Genomic DNA, 18,642 nt, shown 5'->3' on the forward strand with positions numbered 1-18,642 from the left:
AGACCTAAATGCTCAAAATGGCATCAGCAGGGCTGGTGTGACTTAAGATAGGCTATTCAGAGACTGAGCATTCTTGAAAATTAGATTAAAGATGTCATTGATTAAACAATTCAATTAGTTATTGCTTTTGGGGGTATGACTGGCAATATTAACACTTCTTCAGCAGATTCCAATTCCAAGGGTTGTGATTCAGGATTGTTGCTCTTTTTCCTTCAGGACAGAAAAGCTACCAGGGTAAATCTACTTAAGAGACTTCCATTACATAATCAGTACTATTTCAATATTTTCCCAATGTGAAAGAAGGCATGATTATGTAGTTTTATGGGTTTATTCTTGTTATTCTTACTTTTCAAGTTTGTGTTCATTTCATTAAGAAATATGTTCACTGACAGTATAGAAAAATGATGAAATTTTAATGGAGAAAGTAAACAAACAAAGCTCCTTTTGCAAAGGCCTGCTGATGTCCACAATCCTTACTCAAGAGAGTATTTCCAGTTCCCATGCAAAGTATGGGACTAATCAGTCATGAATTTTAGCTTTTGATTCATTTCTGTAAGTCCTTACTCAAAGGAGCAGTTTAGCAACTTGCATCACTCATTATGACAAAAGATACTTTCCAGATGGAGTAGAAATAGAAATAAATAACAAAGACAATTGCCTTGGCACAAGCTTTCCTGACAGCCTTTATTGTCTAGATAAAATTCTGTTACTCATTTTCATTAGTAGTTTACTCTCTGAACACTTTTTATAGTTCCAGAACAGGGTATATCTCTATGTAAAGATTGCAGAACAATTGCAGTATAAAATAAGTTATTAGAATGAAAATAAATAAAATAATACTGTTAGGAAAAAAAAGAATTTTCTGAAGGGAGGATAGGAAGGTTAGAGAGGATATCTATTCACAGTAAGTTGTAGTGCCTGAACACATTATCTTAAACTTGTATCTTCTACTTCTGTTTTTCCCTCATAGGCTTTCATCCTATTTTTATCCTCAGGATGAGACAGATAATGTAAGATGTTCACTTAAAAAGAAAAAGCCACTCTGCTGATGATGATACATAGGCAATGATTATCATCTTATGTTCTTTCTTAATTTCACTCATCCTTAATGTACTGTGATCCTTTGCAGTAATGCACATGATTTAGATTCTACATTTGCTGATAAGAAACGACTCGTATTTTGCCAAGTGCTGTGATACCACTGTGTATAATGTTGCAAAATAATAAACTTAAAGCATGAATAGCAAAACTGACACCCAAGTGATATGACACATAGTGAAATAACAAGTTGACTGTTTACATTGTATCTTTTCTACTGTCTGGGATCACATTACTTTGGAGGTTTTGGTCTTGATTCATCAAGAGTTAATGTTAAATTTGACCGAAATGTTAAAAATGTTCATAAAGGCAGTCACTTCTTTGATTCTACATTAAAAAATTGTCTTTGATTCCATGGAGCATCTAGACTTTGTCATGAAATCTGTAGTCATGTCAGAAAACAGAAATGTAGTCCTGGCATCAAAAGTGAGTGGCAGAGGACCATTATATATAGCAAATATATTAAGCTAAATTAACTGTGCTATTGACAGTTGAAACCCAAGAGTTGTGGAGAAGAGAAAATTAGTATCTTTTCAAATCAGGTATTAATTAATTTTCAGAGATAAACCTCTCAATTTTTTGTGGTTTGCTTCACTACACTTTCTCACAACTCTTCTATCCTCTCCTCCTTCAACTTTGACATTATGCCTAAAGTCCAGTATACCTCTCTATATATAAGCATTAAGTTTTCATTCTATTTCCTTTTTAGATTCAGTCAGCAACTGTCATCAACACATAACTTAAAAATAGATAAAACCAGTGTTTATATCAGGTTCATTTCAATTACCTAATAAGCCTCAAATGCAATCTTGATTTACTCATAGTTGAGTTATACAGAGGAAGCATAGATCCTGCTGGGAACTTGAATTGTTTCAAGAAAAATGGAATGGTGCTTTGAATATTCCATCCTGGCTTTGTTGAACCATGTGGAAAGGGTTCAGATATAGAACTATTTAATTGTTAAGTCTTCAGAGTGGAAGAATTAATTCTTACACCTGTGATCACCAGAATATTGTAGAGCAGTGCTGCACAGGAGTCCTAGCTGTTTGCTTGTCCAGAATACAAAATAAAGGGAAATTTGCTCCTGCACAAGCAATCAAATGGTATCTTTTGGAATTAGTGTCATTATGGTTGCCTTCCATATTTGTTGAATATGGACTGCATACTTGATAGGTTATACAAAATATATTCTGTATTCATAAACTGGCTTAGATATTGAATGAACAATTTTAATTTTATTGACTTTTCATAGCTAGAGATATTTAATGTTAGTTAAATGAATTCTCAAGTTTGCCATTTAAAGGAAAAATGGTAATAAGAGTTTGAAGTTGATTCATTGATTTTGACTGTTTTTTTCAAAGTAAATGCAATACATGAAAATATTTCACTATATGCAACAAAGCAAGATTACTTTAAAAATGAGTTGTGTTCATACTTGCAGTTCCTGTGAAAGTTTTCTCATTGTTCTCATGCTTGAAAGGGAAGCCATCATACAGAATAAACCTGCTGGGACACATTTTATCCTTTAGTATTTCTGACATGCTAAACTATATAGTTTTTACTTCTAATGGAAGATATGTTTGTCCTGCAGTGTAATTGTCGTCAAGGGTTACACAAATCCTTATGTTCAGAGTTAAAATAGGGCTCATAGGTTCATACTGCCTTGGTACCAGCACTTGTTCTTGTGAGACACTTCCTGGTACATGCTGGTATTTGCATACTCAGAAACAGCAAAACCAATGATGGAAATTTTCTGTTAGTACTAGGAGCCTGAAAGGGAGCAAGAATTTCCTTGTTCTATGTCTCGTTGTCTTTAATTCTCCTACTTTGCTTTCTGAGAGCTATACCAGCTGAAAATGGTTACTTTCTGAAGCTTCATATGTGTGGGTTTTATACATTCTTTAAAGTATATTCCTCAGATTTTGGTTTTGTGTTGCTTTGTTGATGTGGGAAAGAAGAAATATTTTTGGCATAGAACTTCATTAAATAAGCTTGAAAAGAACTGTAAATAAATTTGGATATAAAAAACAATTTGATTTCATGTGTGACTTCATGAAGATAGTCATTAAAATTTGATATGAAATTGAATATCTTTTATTCTGAACTGTGGAAAAGGTTTAAGATCATTTCCAGCCATTAATTTTTGGAAAACATAACTCTTTAAACATGAACATTTTTCAATTTAAAGCAAAATCAGGATATTTTAAGCCAGATGAGTAACATATCATCTGATACTCCCTCTATTTTGGTGTCTACAACAGAAGATAATACAGAATCATCAATGCAACTACAGTGTTGTCAATATTGGAAGATTAGTAGGGTTTTTCTGAGTCTGTGAAGTAGGTCTAGTGGTTTAATGTGAAAGCTCTCTAATGTTCTGAAAATCACACACTCACACTGCTCCTGGAGGAAGACGTTTCTTTAACATGGCTTTCCCTGATAGAGACAGAAATAGAGACAGAAATAAGAGTAATATGTGATACAAAGTCCTTGTTTCTGGATAATTGCTCACCTAATTCAATAAGAGCTGGTGATTTAAATCTTAACTCAAAACATCTGCTTTATATTGTTCTACATAGTCTGAAGAGAAACTATATATCAGAAGCACTAGCACATTAAAAAGCTAAGTGTGTTCATCAATTTAAAAAAGTGCATCTTGTCTCTGCAGTCAGAAATAGAAGGGCTTGTATTAGTGTCCCTGAATTTTCAAAGTACTTTACATAATCATCTAATATATACATATATATGCCTTCCTTTTTGATGTGTAACTTACTGGTTTTTTTATATTATATATATATATAAATAAATAAATAAATAAATATCTTGCGTTTTGTATGAAATATCAAAAATCATAGGCTACACATAAAAAACGCACTTAAAAAATAAGTAATCCCACTGAAAATTTTGGAGAGTAGTATCTAACTAAAATGTGTAGTTCAAAATAATTCATATGATACAGATTCAGTGCTTGGTAACTCACACATTCAAAAGTAACTGAAACTAAAGCCATCTCAGAAGCATTGCTGTATCTCATACTTTTAAGCATGTAGAACTTTTTCTTTTCATGCAGGAGGTTTTCTTTTTTCCTCCACTACAAGTCTCAGTTTATGGAATAATTAAATCATTAGTTGGAAGATTCATGGGAGCAAATATTTGAATGAGAAGAATTTGAATTTGCATCCACTGAGCTGTAGTCATGGTCTTTAGGTGTCTTTCTCTGTTTGTCATGTTGGGTCTCTTCAGTTTCCTTCAGTTCCGTTTTCTGCTCTTTTTCAGTTCATGTTCCTTGATACCCTCCTTAGTCATTGTTGCATTCAATTTGACATGGGAGACCTGGTTCCAGCTCCTTGTTCTGAGGAGATTGCTGAATCCCAGCTTTGGGGCTACTGGCTTTTCTGAAATGTGACTCTTTCTATAATTGTGAACACTCATTCTGCCATGCATCACTTCATGCTTTACTGAATTTAATGGTGCTCTAACAGCTTCCTGACAGGAGGCTTGTTTCATATTTTTCAGAAAAAACCTGCTGTAAACAAACATTTTCAATCTATTTTGAGAGTTACAACAAAATGACATTCTGATTCCATGAGGACGCTACAAGAATATGATGTTGTCTGTGTTGCAGTTAGATAGAAGAAAATTCATAGTCTTTACCTTTCATCACAGGTGGAAGTTAGTTTCTTCACCTTGGCAGGAAAGCCAAAACAACAGATAAAAGACCAGGAACAGTATTTTGAAAAGCATTTTTCAAGTAACAGGCAGCCAAGACATGGTGAACAGCGATCCCAGTAAGAGCTCCCAGTGGAAGGCTGAATCTAAAAAAAGGTGTGCAGTCCTAGAGGAACAAATAGGGACAAATAGGGAACTAGCAAGTCTAAATACAGCAATAGTGTTATGGTCATGAAAGGCATTGTGACTAAAGTAATTGGGTTTAACTGTGAATTAACTACCTTAAGGTTTAGCACATGCCAGTATGAGAAAATGAACTGAGTTTTCTATATCCATGGTAGAAACAAGGATTAAAAGTTATGAAAGTTGAAGCAAAAGAAGTTCAAGCTAATAGTTACTGAGTAGTGAAAGTGGTTGTCTAATGGAGGAATGTACGTGGGATTTTGCACATGAATTCTTCAAATGATGCATTTGGTGATGAAACTCTGATGTAAACTTCTTTCCTCTTCCAGGGCAAACCATTTTAAAAGTCCATAAAAGAAACTTTATTCATTGCACTGTGGAGAAATAGCACGTGTTTGGTAGGGATATTATAAAGAAGAAAGATTCAGCTCATAATAAAAGATACTCTACTCAGATTATAAACAAACTGATATCTTTCATTTGACCAGCTGAGGGGCCTCTTTGCTAATACAAGCATCTAGATCCTCTGCAAGAGGAATCAAAGATGGGAGAATACACCATAATCTGAAATCTAGGTCTTAAGAAAATGTTCCAGACAGTAGTTTTGCCTTGATTCTGTAAATGTTATAGAAGCCATAACATGATAATTATAAGAAATTGTTATGAATAGGTATGAATAGGATCTGAGAAGATTTTTTCTTTTTGGCTTACAAAATATTATTGCAGTATGCACCACTCTGACACATTTGAACAGACAGACATCTCTGCATCTTTTCTAACTCATTTCATAGTCATTTTACTTTAGAAGCTGCATTATCTCCTATTGCTAAAAGCATTAGGATAAAACAGAATAAAAAACATAGGCAGCCTGGCAACTCGCAAGGCTTTTAGAATTTTGACAAGCTCCTTTTGAAAGTACCATTTATAAGTATTTTTTCTGTCTCTTTTAAACCTTGTGAATAAAATACAAAGTACTTGACAGAACATGCAAAGTTAGTTTTGCAACCACTTTACAGTTTTGCTCTTTTCTGTAACCCTACTTTTCAATTTTTTGTGTATTGAACACTTATTTTTTTGTTGCTGAAAGGTGCCAAGTTCTTTGGATATTACTTTCTTTATCATCTTCATGTAGTTCAAATGATCTGTGTTTGAGGAAAAGATGTGATGAATGATTTTTGAATGTTCAGTGCAGGTGTTCACAAGTATTATCAGCTTTAAAAAAATAACTTCTTTAAAACATCTTGTGTATAGCTAATGAATTAACCTGTTGGTCTATAGCTTTGCTAAGCACAGTAAGGCTCAGAGTAAAATTCCAAACTTATACTTAGCAGTTAGGTAAACCTTTCTTCAAGAGACATTCAGACTGAAGATGAGAAAAAAATAATTAGAAAAAAAAACACAAAAGAGAAGCTTATAATGTGTATTATATTTAAACTGACTATAGCTCTGTAAACAGTCTCACAAATATGTATTTATCTCCAGTAGTAGCACCAAAAATTAAGAAATGTAAAAAATACTACTTTGGAGAGCAATACACAATTTATTTATTTTTTCTAGGCAAGACAGTTAAAACAACAAAAAAGCCACCTTTGTGTTATTTAAAGCAAGTTGTATGTGTTAACATAGCTGTCAGCAGCTGAAATGATAAAATTATCGTTGTTATCAAATACAGCTAGAAACCGAACACGAGGCATGCTTCAGGTTAGTCAGAAGAGGTCCTCTGTTTTTCACTGTGCACGCTTGCTTGAAATGAAACTGTGTTTTATTGGTTAACTGGGATGCTTAGCATAATCACTTTGCAAGGCTGTGGTGGAGGGAGGTGATTATCACTGAGAACAGATGGGCAGGTCCAAAGCGTTGCCAGATTCTGCACAAGCTCCATGTACTGTAGGTTCTGGCTCTCTTTTCTTTGGCATTTCTAATTTTTATTCATCGTGCATATTACAAGGGGCTAGCTGAGCTAGAGGTCAGGGAGCAATGACCTCACAGTTTAGCTCACAGATGCAGGAGTGAGGAATTCAAAGCGCTGTCACTGTACGTCTGAACGGATGGGGCAGACGGAATTTTGTCCAATTGCCTCCCTAAATGTATAAAAGGATTTGTCTCCGAGCTTAGCACGCTGCTCTGCATCTGTAGCTCTCTGTGGATGGTATTGTGTGTGACCAGAAATGATATTCTCGGATATGAACACTGTCTCTGCCTCTCCTAAAGTGCATCCTCCTAATGGGACCCGGTTTTATACTTTTCAGGTAAGTGAACTTGAATAAAACTGAAAGGATTTAAAGCGATAGGTAAACTTTGAATAAGAGTAGCTAATATGTTAAGAAGCTTATGTATTCATTAGTTTTGTATAGGTAGGAGAAAAAAATGTAAAAAATCAGTATCATCACAGTCAGTTTGCTGCCTTAAAAAAATCAGCATATAATTGCTCCTATACTAACACAAAATTACATTTATTGTGATTTTGCTATTGTTTGTGCTTTCCAATAATAATATCATCTAGCAATTAATTAGATTTATAGTTCCTTACATGGACCTACACTGTCTTTCTGTTTAGTTTAGGTAAGCACTCTGTTGAAATTACCAGAAATTCCAAAGTCATGTTATACAAAATATATTTTAAAAACTTCCTATGTTGTACCTGTCTAGATTTCTTTAATATTAATCCTGAATGTAATTTCATGCTAGCTGATGCTTAATTTGATTCCTATGAATAGTAATACATGTGCAATTGATAAAACAGCAGAATCTATTAGTGGGATTATTAAGGTTCTCAATTTTAAGCCAAGATTTGCCTCATCCAGGTAAATAAGGTTGTGTACTTAGCTATAGGTAAAAAATGTATTATATGCTCTGTGTCTTAATTGCAAACCAGTGTAATTACAACCATCTTCCAGTAGCAGTTCATTATAAGTAATCTTCAGTATCTTGGCTCTGAGAAACTATGTAATCCTACACTAAGATTAAACAAGAATAAAAAAACCCTCACACACACCCCTGCCCCAGATGGTCCTTAGAGCATTTTGGCCCTGCAGGGCAAATCAAACACTCCCTTAACTTAAAGTGGCAACAGCTTTTTCAGCTCAGCCTCTGATACAGTTAGGATTTAAATATCCTTCCTTCTCCTGATTGCCAGCAAGTTTGTCTTTTTTAATACTTATGCTATTGTAGAGGGATTCTTTAATATGTAATAAACCCTGTGTATATGACCAGAACAAACAATCTGAAGCAAAGATGATCATAAAAGTTGATTATAAAATGAATAGCAAACTCCTATTACAAAATCCAGGTACAGCATTCTTTAGGCCAAATAATAGGCATTTCATTCTTATCTCCTTTTAAATCCATTGTTTTTAATTGTACTGTCTTGCCCTTCTTACATTGGTGTCAAATGATAGTTGAGGGCTGTGCAGAAAGAATGGCCTCCTCCTAACAGTGAGGAGCTGCTGATTCTGGCAGTGATTCAGAGACATGAGTGCCCCAGGCCTGTTCCTCTACAGCATGACTACTTTTTTCACACATTGACATCTAAATATTCTGTACAGCCTCCTGTAGCAATGCTCTTAAACACAGAAAGAATACCTTTCTGAGTATGTCGAGTTGAAAAAGTCACAAAAATTAGGATGCTTGGTTGTGATACCAAACTGAATATCTTATTTTGTGATACTTTATGGAAGTAAGTACTAAAGTATATATATTTTTGACAATATGTATTATTGCTACTAGCAATCCCTGTGATTACTGTAGACATTATCCCACATGCAAAAAATTCTCTTTTCAAAATTATTTCTTTGGCAGATTTTTGAGCTAAGGGGTCACTAAATAAAAGGAAAGTAGAACTAAATTTCCTGTTGTATCCTGGATATTTTAATAACAATGTAGAGTTAAATGACCTTGGAATGTAAAGCTGTTAATTCTGGACAGTATGTGTTTGTGTTCTAGAACAGCTTGGTGTTGTCGGTGCTAAAAGAATCCCTGAAAAGTAAAACAAAAACTAAAAAACTCAACAGAAGAGAGTCTGTATTGTCCTGTGATGTCCTTTTCAAATCTTTTCCCTATTTATTTATTTATATATGTGCAATATAAAGTGATGTGAAGAAACTTTGCCGTTCTTGCCTTGGCTTCATTCCTTGTCTTGTGGCTTTAGACCACCATGTTTGCACTGCCTTCTCTTTCCCTCTTGAGTTGCTTCAGTTTTTGCTTACAAATGTAATTATTGCTGAGAAGGATTTTATATGATTCTTGTTACTTATTTTGATTTGTTTTAGAGTACTTTCGACTTTTGTTTTCCTACCTATTTTATTTTTTCTATATGTTACATTGAATCTCTTTGAGACAGAGAATCTCTTTTGTTTAAGTAGCTTTCAAAGTTTTAGGACAGGTTCTTAATTTGAAATATGTACACTGGTATTTAACCAAAATACGTGAAACTAATCTTAGTGAAAGCAATGTCTAGCATGTTCAAAACTGAACAAATACAAAAATTGTGGAATGAGGGCCTGAACACGGATTGATGGACGGCAATGAGTGATTAAGCTACCGATTTCCTTGTACATTGATGTAATGATTAAACAGTTAATTGTGCGTTGATTCAATAACACAAAATATTAATTCTTTCAGCAATGAAAATGGTACTGAAAGAAGCAAAAAAAGCAGGTGTGCAAGTTGTAACTATATTATCAGCATTTCACTGATATTCTCAGGAAAAAAAGACCAAGTTGAATTCTGGTGGCCAAGGAGTCAGACTGGCCCATCCAGTCTGCATCTAGCCAAGCACTTGGGCTAGAAATAATCAGAGTTAGTGTTTGAAAGACTAACTGTCTAAGATTCTTGATGCTCCAGTGTCTGTCCCTAATTACATCAATATCTGTGACTATCTAGAAGCTATGATACTCCTATTGTAGGAATAGGTTCTGCTCAGGAAATTTGTCCTGAAACTCTGCAAATGTTCAAAACATGATTTGGTTCAATGTATTTCCTGAACCACCTGCTATAATGCAAAGAAACGTAAGCTTTGATCCTTAGACTATATTTTATTAAAGCAATTAAAATAGAAAAAATATATATGAGAGGGGCTTATATAAAGAAGTTACATATTTTCCAAAACAAAGGAGTTGTAATGCTGTTATGAACAAGATTTAACTTTATAATAACCAGGGCAATACCAAAATTTAGTGCTTTGTATTTCAATATCTCTGTGTTTCATCTCAATTTTTGTGTGCCAACCTTGACAGACTTCTGCAGCTGTATTAAAGAAAGCAGTGATTTTTTTAATTTATTTTTGCATTCAAGCTTAATAAAAAGATAGTGTTTCTGCTACTTGAGGTGGATAAATTAGCTTCCAGGAGTCCCACAGTGAGCATCTCTCATGAACATTGTAAACAGCAAAATTAAAGTAGTATCATTGTCTTGCTCTTTGCTTGGTCGTGTATTTTGCTGTATTTAATGGTTATATGCATCTAGTAATGATGCAGGTGGAAAAGTTTGGATTAGAAAGGAGATAGTTTTAACTTGATTATTGGTTGTTGGGAACATTGATTCACTGAAAAAATATTTTTATTCAATCTGTTTTTATTGGGGTCTTGAGGGTTGTTCCTTTATTTATGAAAACATAGCACAAAGGATTAATTTTAAAAGTTGAGATTTTGCCTCTGAAGGTTTTTAATACTGCTTTGGTCATTTGAAAGCAACTTAACTTTATATTGGTCTTTGTCAAATCCAATAATTTTTTTTCTTTTCTTAAGTTGCTTGTATACAGTAACACATGTGAATACTAACATGCACAACTTCTGAACATACCAAGTATCTTCACATTGTACATGATGTTGATTTCAACAGAATTCAAATTCAAAAAGACTGTTTTTCTATGAACAGTATTTCTAGCTCTTACACATTTCAGTTATTAAGCTAAGCACACATCCAAAGCCTAGAGCTAAGCACAGACCTAAATGGAAAGTAAAAGGAGTTGCCAGTAGGTTCCTTCTTAGGAACTAGGCATGTGCAGTAGAGAAGGAAAAAGCATCCTCAGACTGCTGCAGTGCATGGTGTCATGGTTCCGGCTGAATCTTTAGCTTTGAAATCAGCACTTTGTTGGAACAGTTTCCATAAATGTTAACCAAAAACTTTTAAAGAGTTGGAAGCAATATTAGCCTATTTTATAGTGAGATGAGATGTGGGTTTTATAAATGCACTCCTAGGACAACTAGAGTGAGTTCCTTTTTGCTAAGAAGTAGCAAAGTGAGGGCTGGTCTTTTCTGAAACCTTGGGAGATTAAAGCAATTTTTTAAAGTTATCTGACTATAAGAAGGTCAATAAAGAAATAAAATTACCTTCTAAAAAAACCTGCAGAGAAATCCTAAAATATTAATGTGACATAAAATTGTAAATATACTATGAAGTCTTATAAAAGTGCATTGCTGATCAAAAGTGTGAAACTGGGTTACTGGGAAACTGGGAAACATTTCTATACATAAAACATATCTATCACCACTATAAGGATTTCTGCTGGCTGTAACTTCTTAGCAACTAAAAGTTACTAAAAGACAGTGGTTTAACAGAATGCAAGTAAAAATGTTACTTTTTGGTACACAATTTGCTTTGAGCCCTGTGGAAAACCCCTCCATGTTCTATAAGAAATTCTATATATACTCATTAGTTATGATGTTAATATCTATATTAGTAATTTAAATTATCTATATACCTACCCAGAACTTCTGTTTTATGCTGTTTCATTAATTCTATTTTCTTTCATTTATCTTATATGAAAATAGTAAATGAAACAAAAAGCCACTTCTCTAAGAGAAAGTATCTTGTTAGAATTCTTAATTGTATTTATTAGCATACAGATAGTAGGTATGCCATGCTACACTTGTTTAGTAGGCCATGACTTTTCCACTATTTTGTTGCTTCACATATTTCACTGCAATATAATTTAGTATCAAACAAAACAGCTCTTAAGTTTCTTTGCAGAAATAACCCATTGCTATGAAAAAAAAAATTAAAAATTCCAGGTGATGGAGATGTGTTATTAGTCACCTTGTATCTCACCTTTCATACCACAATAAAATTCTTGTAAAATTGGGTGACTCTGTTCCTACTCTGTGCAAACATACTGCACATGTAGAAAATATGCCACATTCAGAAGAGAACCAAAAAATTGTGTATACTTTCAGGCCTGTGTCACCTCATCCATGGGAGAGCTGTGGAATCTGATCTTACCTTGAGCTTCAGCTGGCTGAGCATGTGGGCAGCTCCTTCCAGCAGCCCTCTGCCAGGCGTGAGATTACTCCCTTAGTTTTGTCTAAATAAAGATTTTTCTGTTCTTATTTGTGGCACTGGCACAGTACATATTTTTCAGAAACATCATGTAGAAGTTCTAGGGGCATGATCTTTGTGAAGGCTGCGAGTTGAAGCCAAGCGGTGGCTTGTAGCAGTAACGATGCTGAGCATCACTGATGGGCCAGCTTTAACAGGATCCACTGTGTAGCTGGGTTGCTGTGGCAGACATTGTGGTGCACATCATGTAGGTTGCTGTGGCCTTCAGAAGCTTCAGAATGCTGTGTTAGTGAATATAAATAACAGTGGCAGAAAGGCTGACAGTGAAGTAGTTTTTAAAGACTTCTGACATGTTAACAGTGGCAGAAAATAGTAATGCTGGACCAGTGCTTTACTGTGTAGTCTTTAAAAAATCTGGGCAGTGTCAAAGGCAGGAGACAATAATAAAGTGATTTGCATTGCAAATACCTTGGAAATATTTATAGCTGTACAAGTGGGTTTTATATCATTTTGGAATTTAAGGATTTCGGAGGAGTATTGTGAGAAATATGCTTACAGGCTCTTTTATTCGGAAATAAATGACAAATGTTCTCACATTCAAGGTTAGTGTTAATTACTATTATTTCTTTTATTATTCTGTGATATGTATTTTTATTGGAAGTTTAGTGAGAACAAACCTAGAACTTTTCTGCTCAAATACAGACCTGGTAATGCAGTGTTTTTCTGACAGTAATAGAAAATATTAATATTATTCTCAGTACAGAGCTATAAAATTTTGAAGGATAAATATTTGAAAATTTTATGCATTAAAACATGCTATGCATAATGAACCTACAATAATTTTAATCTGGTGGAATTGTTTCTATAATGGAGAATGTGAGCATTTGTTAATCAGTTCAGCTATATTGACAATTAATAAGTTTAATCATTTTACTAAGTTGGTGAGAATATGTCACTTGGAGTCCAAAAGTGGAACAGAATTATTCAGTCTGACAGGAAAATAAGAACATTGTTGAAGTGTTCAGCTAAAACACATTAAAAATGTGTTACTGTGAAGTATTTAATGTGCCTTGAGTTGAGTATCTAGAGAAATTATTTTGTTTTCACAAGAGTCAGGTTTTTTCTTTTTGCATAATTCTGTGTGTACAGAGAACTGTAATTTGTGGCCATCAGAGCTCATAAAGACAGTGTTTTAACCCCAATCCACACCTGTCCTCCATAGGCTATCTCTGAAAAGGTACTTGTTTTCTGGTTGGCTTCTGAGTTTTAGCTGGAATTGGGCTGAGAGCTGCCCCAGCTGTGGGGCTGCCCCAGCATTTACCCTCCTCCTGCTTAAAAATCAGTAGTGTGCATGGCCCGATATTTTCCATCGTTTGTTTTTCCAGCCAGTCAATAAAATGGTCTGATAGTTTTTATGAATCTGCTCTGCATGCAGTGAACTGGGAAGGGTGACTTTACTGAATATTAACTGGCTGTTTTGATCTATAGGTAACATCTGCATCCTCCTCTAGGAAGAAACACAAGGAAAAACTGAGAACCATTATGGTTTTAAGATAAACCTAATTAGCATGATTTCAGTAGTAGAAATCAGGAAAACTAATTTTTCTTGCCAAAAGCCACAAGCCAAAACTAACTGTATGCACATACATAACGCATGCTTTCAAAAAAAACTCCAAATCAATTTAAAAAGTAATTGAGCACAGAACTGTCTGTGGTGTTTTTCAGTTGTAGAGACTTTGTGAAGTGTGTTGCTTGCTCAAAAAATACAATAATTAGAGTAAGTGAAGAATACAGGATCTTTAAATACATAGATACAACAAAATAGAAAGAGCTTGAAGTCTTTGTCTCAAGTAAATATTCATGTAGCTTTTGCTTTTCATAAAAACATATTTTTTTCTACATAATACCATTATTTTATTTGTTGAAACTAACCAAGCAGAGCAGTCAGTGCAACTTTCCTATGTGGAATTCCTGTCATATAGAGTGTGGCCACTTCTACTTTGCAATGTAACGAGATAAAGTCAGAAACTACCTTTTCTTTTTCTTCCAGAAGCAGTGGAGCAAAACCAGAGCTGCTATTTCTTCTGCAGCTGAGTGGATGTGACCAATAAAGGCAGGGGACCAGTAGGAGGAATAGCAATGGGAGTGCTTTCCTCCTATTCCAGAAATAGGATCATGGTACAGTTTCTGAATCATAGCTAGAAAACCATGTTTCTGCCTCAATTTCAGAAGAGCTTTCAGTGTTGGATTATTTTACCATAATTTGCATGGAAAATAAAGAAATATACTGGTGCTTTCCAGACAATTAAGGATACTAAGGATTATTACACATTAATGTATGTTGGTTTGATATTGGTTGGTCCAACTGAATACAAGCTGTATAGAGTTTCAGATAATAAGAATTCTTTACAGGGAAGACCAAAACAATATAGGCATAGCCTGTTCTGAGAGAGCACAGACTGTTTATTTCTCTGTGGAGGAATATTCTCATCGTCGTATAAATTGTGATGACAATCTGTTGGAAATGACAAGGTTTTTCCCCTGATGAGTATTACCAATCCTGATATGCAGCACTGATGAAACTTCCCCATCCCTGTCTGAGAGTGTAAGTAATTGGCTGATTTCATTGCACATTTCAAATACATTCCCAATAGTTGTCTCAGATCTAGATCCTACTGCCACTGCCTTCTTGATTTGCTACACATTGGACCAAGCAGGGAACATTGCAATCCTAGAACAGTATTAATTTTATTTTATATAATGCACTTTTTCCTCAAGGTCTTTTTATGCGTTGTTTAGAAATTTGTAAGGTGAGAGGATCTGTTGCCTGCCTGATACTCATAATTTATTCACTATCAACAGTATCAGGTGATGATGGTGAAAGGTGGGTGATCTGTCTGAAAATTTCTTTTTCTTACATCTGTCTTAAAGCAGGGAAATAAAGCAGGTGAAGGCAGAAAACACAAGATAGTTGGCATATTGAACTATCCTATGATTTAAGGCAAGAAACAAAGTGCTTAAGTGATTTTAATGGTTTTAAATACTTTGAGATGTGAATAAAATTTTTGCTGAGGAACTTATGAGGAACTGTGCCTATAGATATGTCTTTTTGTAGGAAATTAATGTGATAGAAACATGAAAGTAATATTTTTACCTTTCTTTATAGGTTGTATTTTCAGTTTGAATGCAGTAGTGTTAGTATACATCACAGTATTTTAAATCCTAAATTTCTTACTACTGATTTTAGTAAATAAATTTTATTTTGCCTCATCTATTCCTGTGTAGTTCAATGTTCAATTGGCAGTTATACTTAGCACAACATTTAGGGAGGACTATGAGGCTAGGATTGTTTTAAAGTGACAGCTGGCAAAATTCAGTTGAACTGTGATTCACTCAAAGGTGTAAACTAATGAGAAGAATATGGATTCAGTATTTTCACTGGAAGAATTAAAACTAATGATTCATGGAAATTTAAGCATTCTGTGTTATTTTTACACTAAGAGGAATTTTACAGTTCTGCATGACTAAGAGTGCTTATTCCTGTGAAATGTGTTACTCCTACTGATGGGTCTAACAAAGTATAAATTAATTTTTATTTTTATTTTTGATTAAGTATTCTGCATGCATCGTGGTGGCACAGTGTGAGGAATGATTTTGTCTACAACATCGGCCTCAACATTGTTGGCACTGAGCAAAGCTTTGAGAAGGGCGATGAGGGGATGTCAGTAGCTCTGGAAGTGCATTGAGGGTGTGGGTATCTGTAGGGGTATGCAGGTGCTCTGAGCCTAACCAAGGAGCAAGGGAAGGTACTTGTTCTGGATTCTTGTATTTATGTCTCCATTAGTATGTAGTGCACTCTGAAATCACAATGCAAACCAAAGTGAGTTGAGACAACAGGGATTTTGCTTCAGATTGCCTGACAGGAAACAAAACACTAATGTAGGCTTGATTTGTTGAATGGTAGGACCTGATAAACAGGACCTTGGCCCTCAGAGTAAGGGCCAAGATTTGTCAGTCCCAAATCAGGTTCTAGGAGAGCATATTTCTTTGAAGGAGTGAGTCCAGCTGCCCTAAGTTGAGCTAACCTCTGTCAATACAACTATATTGATAAAGACTATGTTGAGTCTCTAATGTCATGCAGTGGGTTCAGATGAATCTCTTCCATGCATGTTATTTGCAGTGGGTTTTATTGTTTTCTTATGACTCTATTATAAAAATAAATAATATGTGGAGAAAATTATTAATAACATCTGACATTTCTGAGCAAATAAAAAACCATTAATGTATGGTTTTTGATAAAGAAAAAGATTTCTTTTGCATTTTAATGGGAACTGCTTTTCTTTACCATACTTTTATATTAGTAATAGACACAGAAAATTATTTAAGGTTAGTAATTGAACCTCTGTTTCATGTGGTTGGGAACACGAGTTCCAGATTAACTCAGTGGACAGCTTTGATGTATCATCTTGAGTGTGATCACACTCAAGGGAACATCCAGGGGATCAGACCCAGCCAGAATAGATTTAGAAGGGTTAGGTCCTGCCTGACCAGCCTGATCTCCTTTTATGATGAGGTAGCCCCTCTGGTGGATGAGAGAAAGGCTGTGGATGTTGTGTACCTGGACTTCAGCAAAGCCTTTGGCACTGTTCCCACACCACACTCCTGGAAAAGCTGGCAGGCAGTCCATGGCTTGGACAAGTGCACCCTTTACTGGGTTCAGAGCTGGCTGGATGGCTGGACCCAACAAGTGGTGGTGAATGGTGCTGCATCCAGCTGGTGGATGGTCCCTGGTGGCATCCCCCATGAGCAGCTTTGGGCACAGTCCTGTTTAGTATCTTTACTGATGACTGGGATGAGGGGATTGAGTCCACCATTAGGAAATTCACAGACAGCACCAAGCTGAGGGTGTGTGTTGATCTGCTGGAGGGTAGGAGGGCTCTGCAGAAGGCCCTAGACAGGCTGGATCCATGGAATGAATCCAATGATACGAGGTTCAACAAGACCAAGCGCCGTGTCCTGTACTTTGGCCACAACAATCCCATGTGGCACTGCAGGCTGGAGACAGGATGGGTGGACAGTGCCCAGACAGAAGGGGACCTGGGGGTGCTGATTAACAGCAGCTGAACGTGAGCCAGCAGCGTGCCCAGGTGGCCGTGGCATCCTGGCCTGTGTCAGGAACCGTGTGGCCAGCAGGGCCAGGGCAGCGATTGCTCCCTGGTACTCAGCACTGGTGAGGCTGCACCTTGAGTGCCGTGTCCAGGGCTGGACTCCTCACTTTAGGAAGGGTGTTGAGATGCTGGAGCGTGTCCAGAGAAGGGCAATGAGGCTGGTGAAGGGTGTGGAACACCAGCCCAGTGAGGAGCAGCTGCAGGAGCTGGGGATGTTTAGCCTGGAGAAAAGGCTCAGGGGAGACCCAATCACTCTCTGCATCTCCCTGAAAGGAGGCTGTAGCCAGGTGGGGGTCAGTCTCTTCTCCCAGACAACCAGCTACAGGACAAGAGCACACAGAGTCAAGCTGCACCAGCTGAGGTTTAGGTTGGACATTAAGAAGAAATTGCTCACGGAAAGGGTCACTGGACATTGGAATGGGCTGCCCAGAGAGGTGGTGGAGTCACCATCTCTGGAGGTGTTTAAAGAAAGACTGGATGTGGCACTTAGTGCCATGGTCTGGTTGACAAGGTAATGGGTTGTACTTGATGATCTCAGAGGTCTTTTCCAACCTAGTTAATTATGTGATTCTGTATCCCATAGAGTTTGGAAACATAGTATGGCCCCTTGTTGGCCTGAAACCTTGGATAGATTGGCTAGCACTGTGATGAACAGTGAAGCCTAAAGCAAAATATCTGCTAAACTGTGCTCAGCAAAAGAATGAAATTAGTAACTTACACTAAATATACATATACAGACATCTGTTGCTTGAAGTAAAGCTGTCAACATCAACATTTGTGTCTCAAATAAATCACATCAGCACATCTTATGACAGTAGGGTGTATGTTCATCTCCTGAGACTGGGAGCATGGTAGAATTCCCTCTTTTGAGCAGCCCAGCTCCACTGCGAGTTTGAGATTTGGGTGAAGTTTCATTCTCTCTCTCACTTTTGTCTTGTGAGGAGATTTATAACAGATCTCTGAAACCAACTATCCTTCCATTACTTACAATTTTTTTATCATTCAAAGGCAATTTTTAGAGGGAAGCTTAAACCTCTGGAAGCATAAAACTATCAGTAATGTATTTATGTCAAATTTAATCTCTAATCTTTGTAAAATAGCAATCTTTTTTATTCAGCCAGTGGTAGAGTTCATTGAATTATCTAGTTTTAAATGCCCTTCCCTCTTCATATAGGCACTTTCTACTTAAATCCAATGTTTATCTGTAAGAATTTTTGCATCTTATTACTAAAAATAGAGGAAAAGGGAA

The 18,642-nt window shown here is 35.9% G+C and overlaps 1 protein-coding gene across 9 annotated transcripts in view; it reads left to right on the forward strand.

Annotated features, from left to right (window-relative positions):
- PPFIA2 (PTPRF interacting protein alpha 2) overlaps nt 1-18,642 on the forward strand; it is a 287,260-nt gene that overhangs the window by 86,281 nt on the left and 182,337 nt on the right. For 3 of the 9 annotated variants that reach the window (XM_071423352.1, XM_071423353.1, XM_071423354.1), the window contains exon 1: nt 6,793-7,199. The exons of 5 other annotated variants lie outside the window; for them this stretch is intronic. In XM_071423352.1, the coding sequence (XP_071279453.1) occupies nt 7,119-7,199 (81 nt within the window). In that variant the 5' untranslated portion in view covers nt 6,793-7,118. Of the gene's footprint in view, nt 1-6,791; nt 7,200-18,642 lie in introns of those variants that run through there. One more of the 9 variants, XM_071423351.1, reaches the window with a different exon arrangement.

Source organism: Agelaius tricolor, unplaced genomic scaffold (genome assembly GCF_023055355.1).
Source record: "Agelaius tricolor isolate 1412-34295 unplaced genomic scaffold, bAgeTri1.0.p SCAF_3, whole genome shotgun sequence".
Classification (NCBI taxonomy): domain Eukaryota; kingdom Metazoa; phylum Chordata; class Aves; order Passeriformes; family Icteridae; genus Agelaius; species Agelaius tricolor.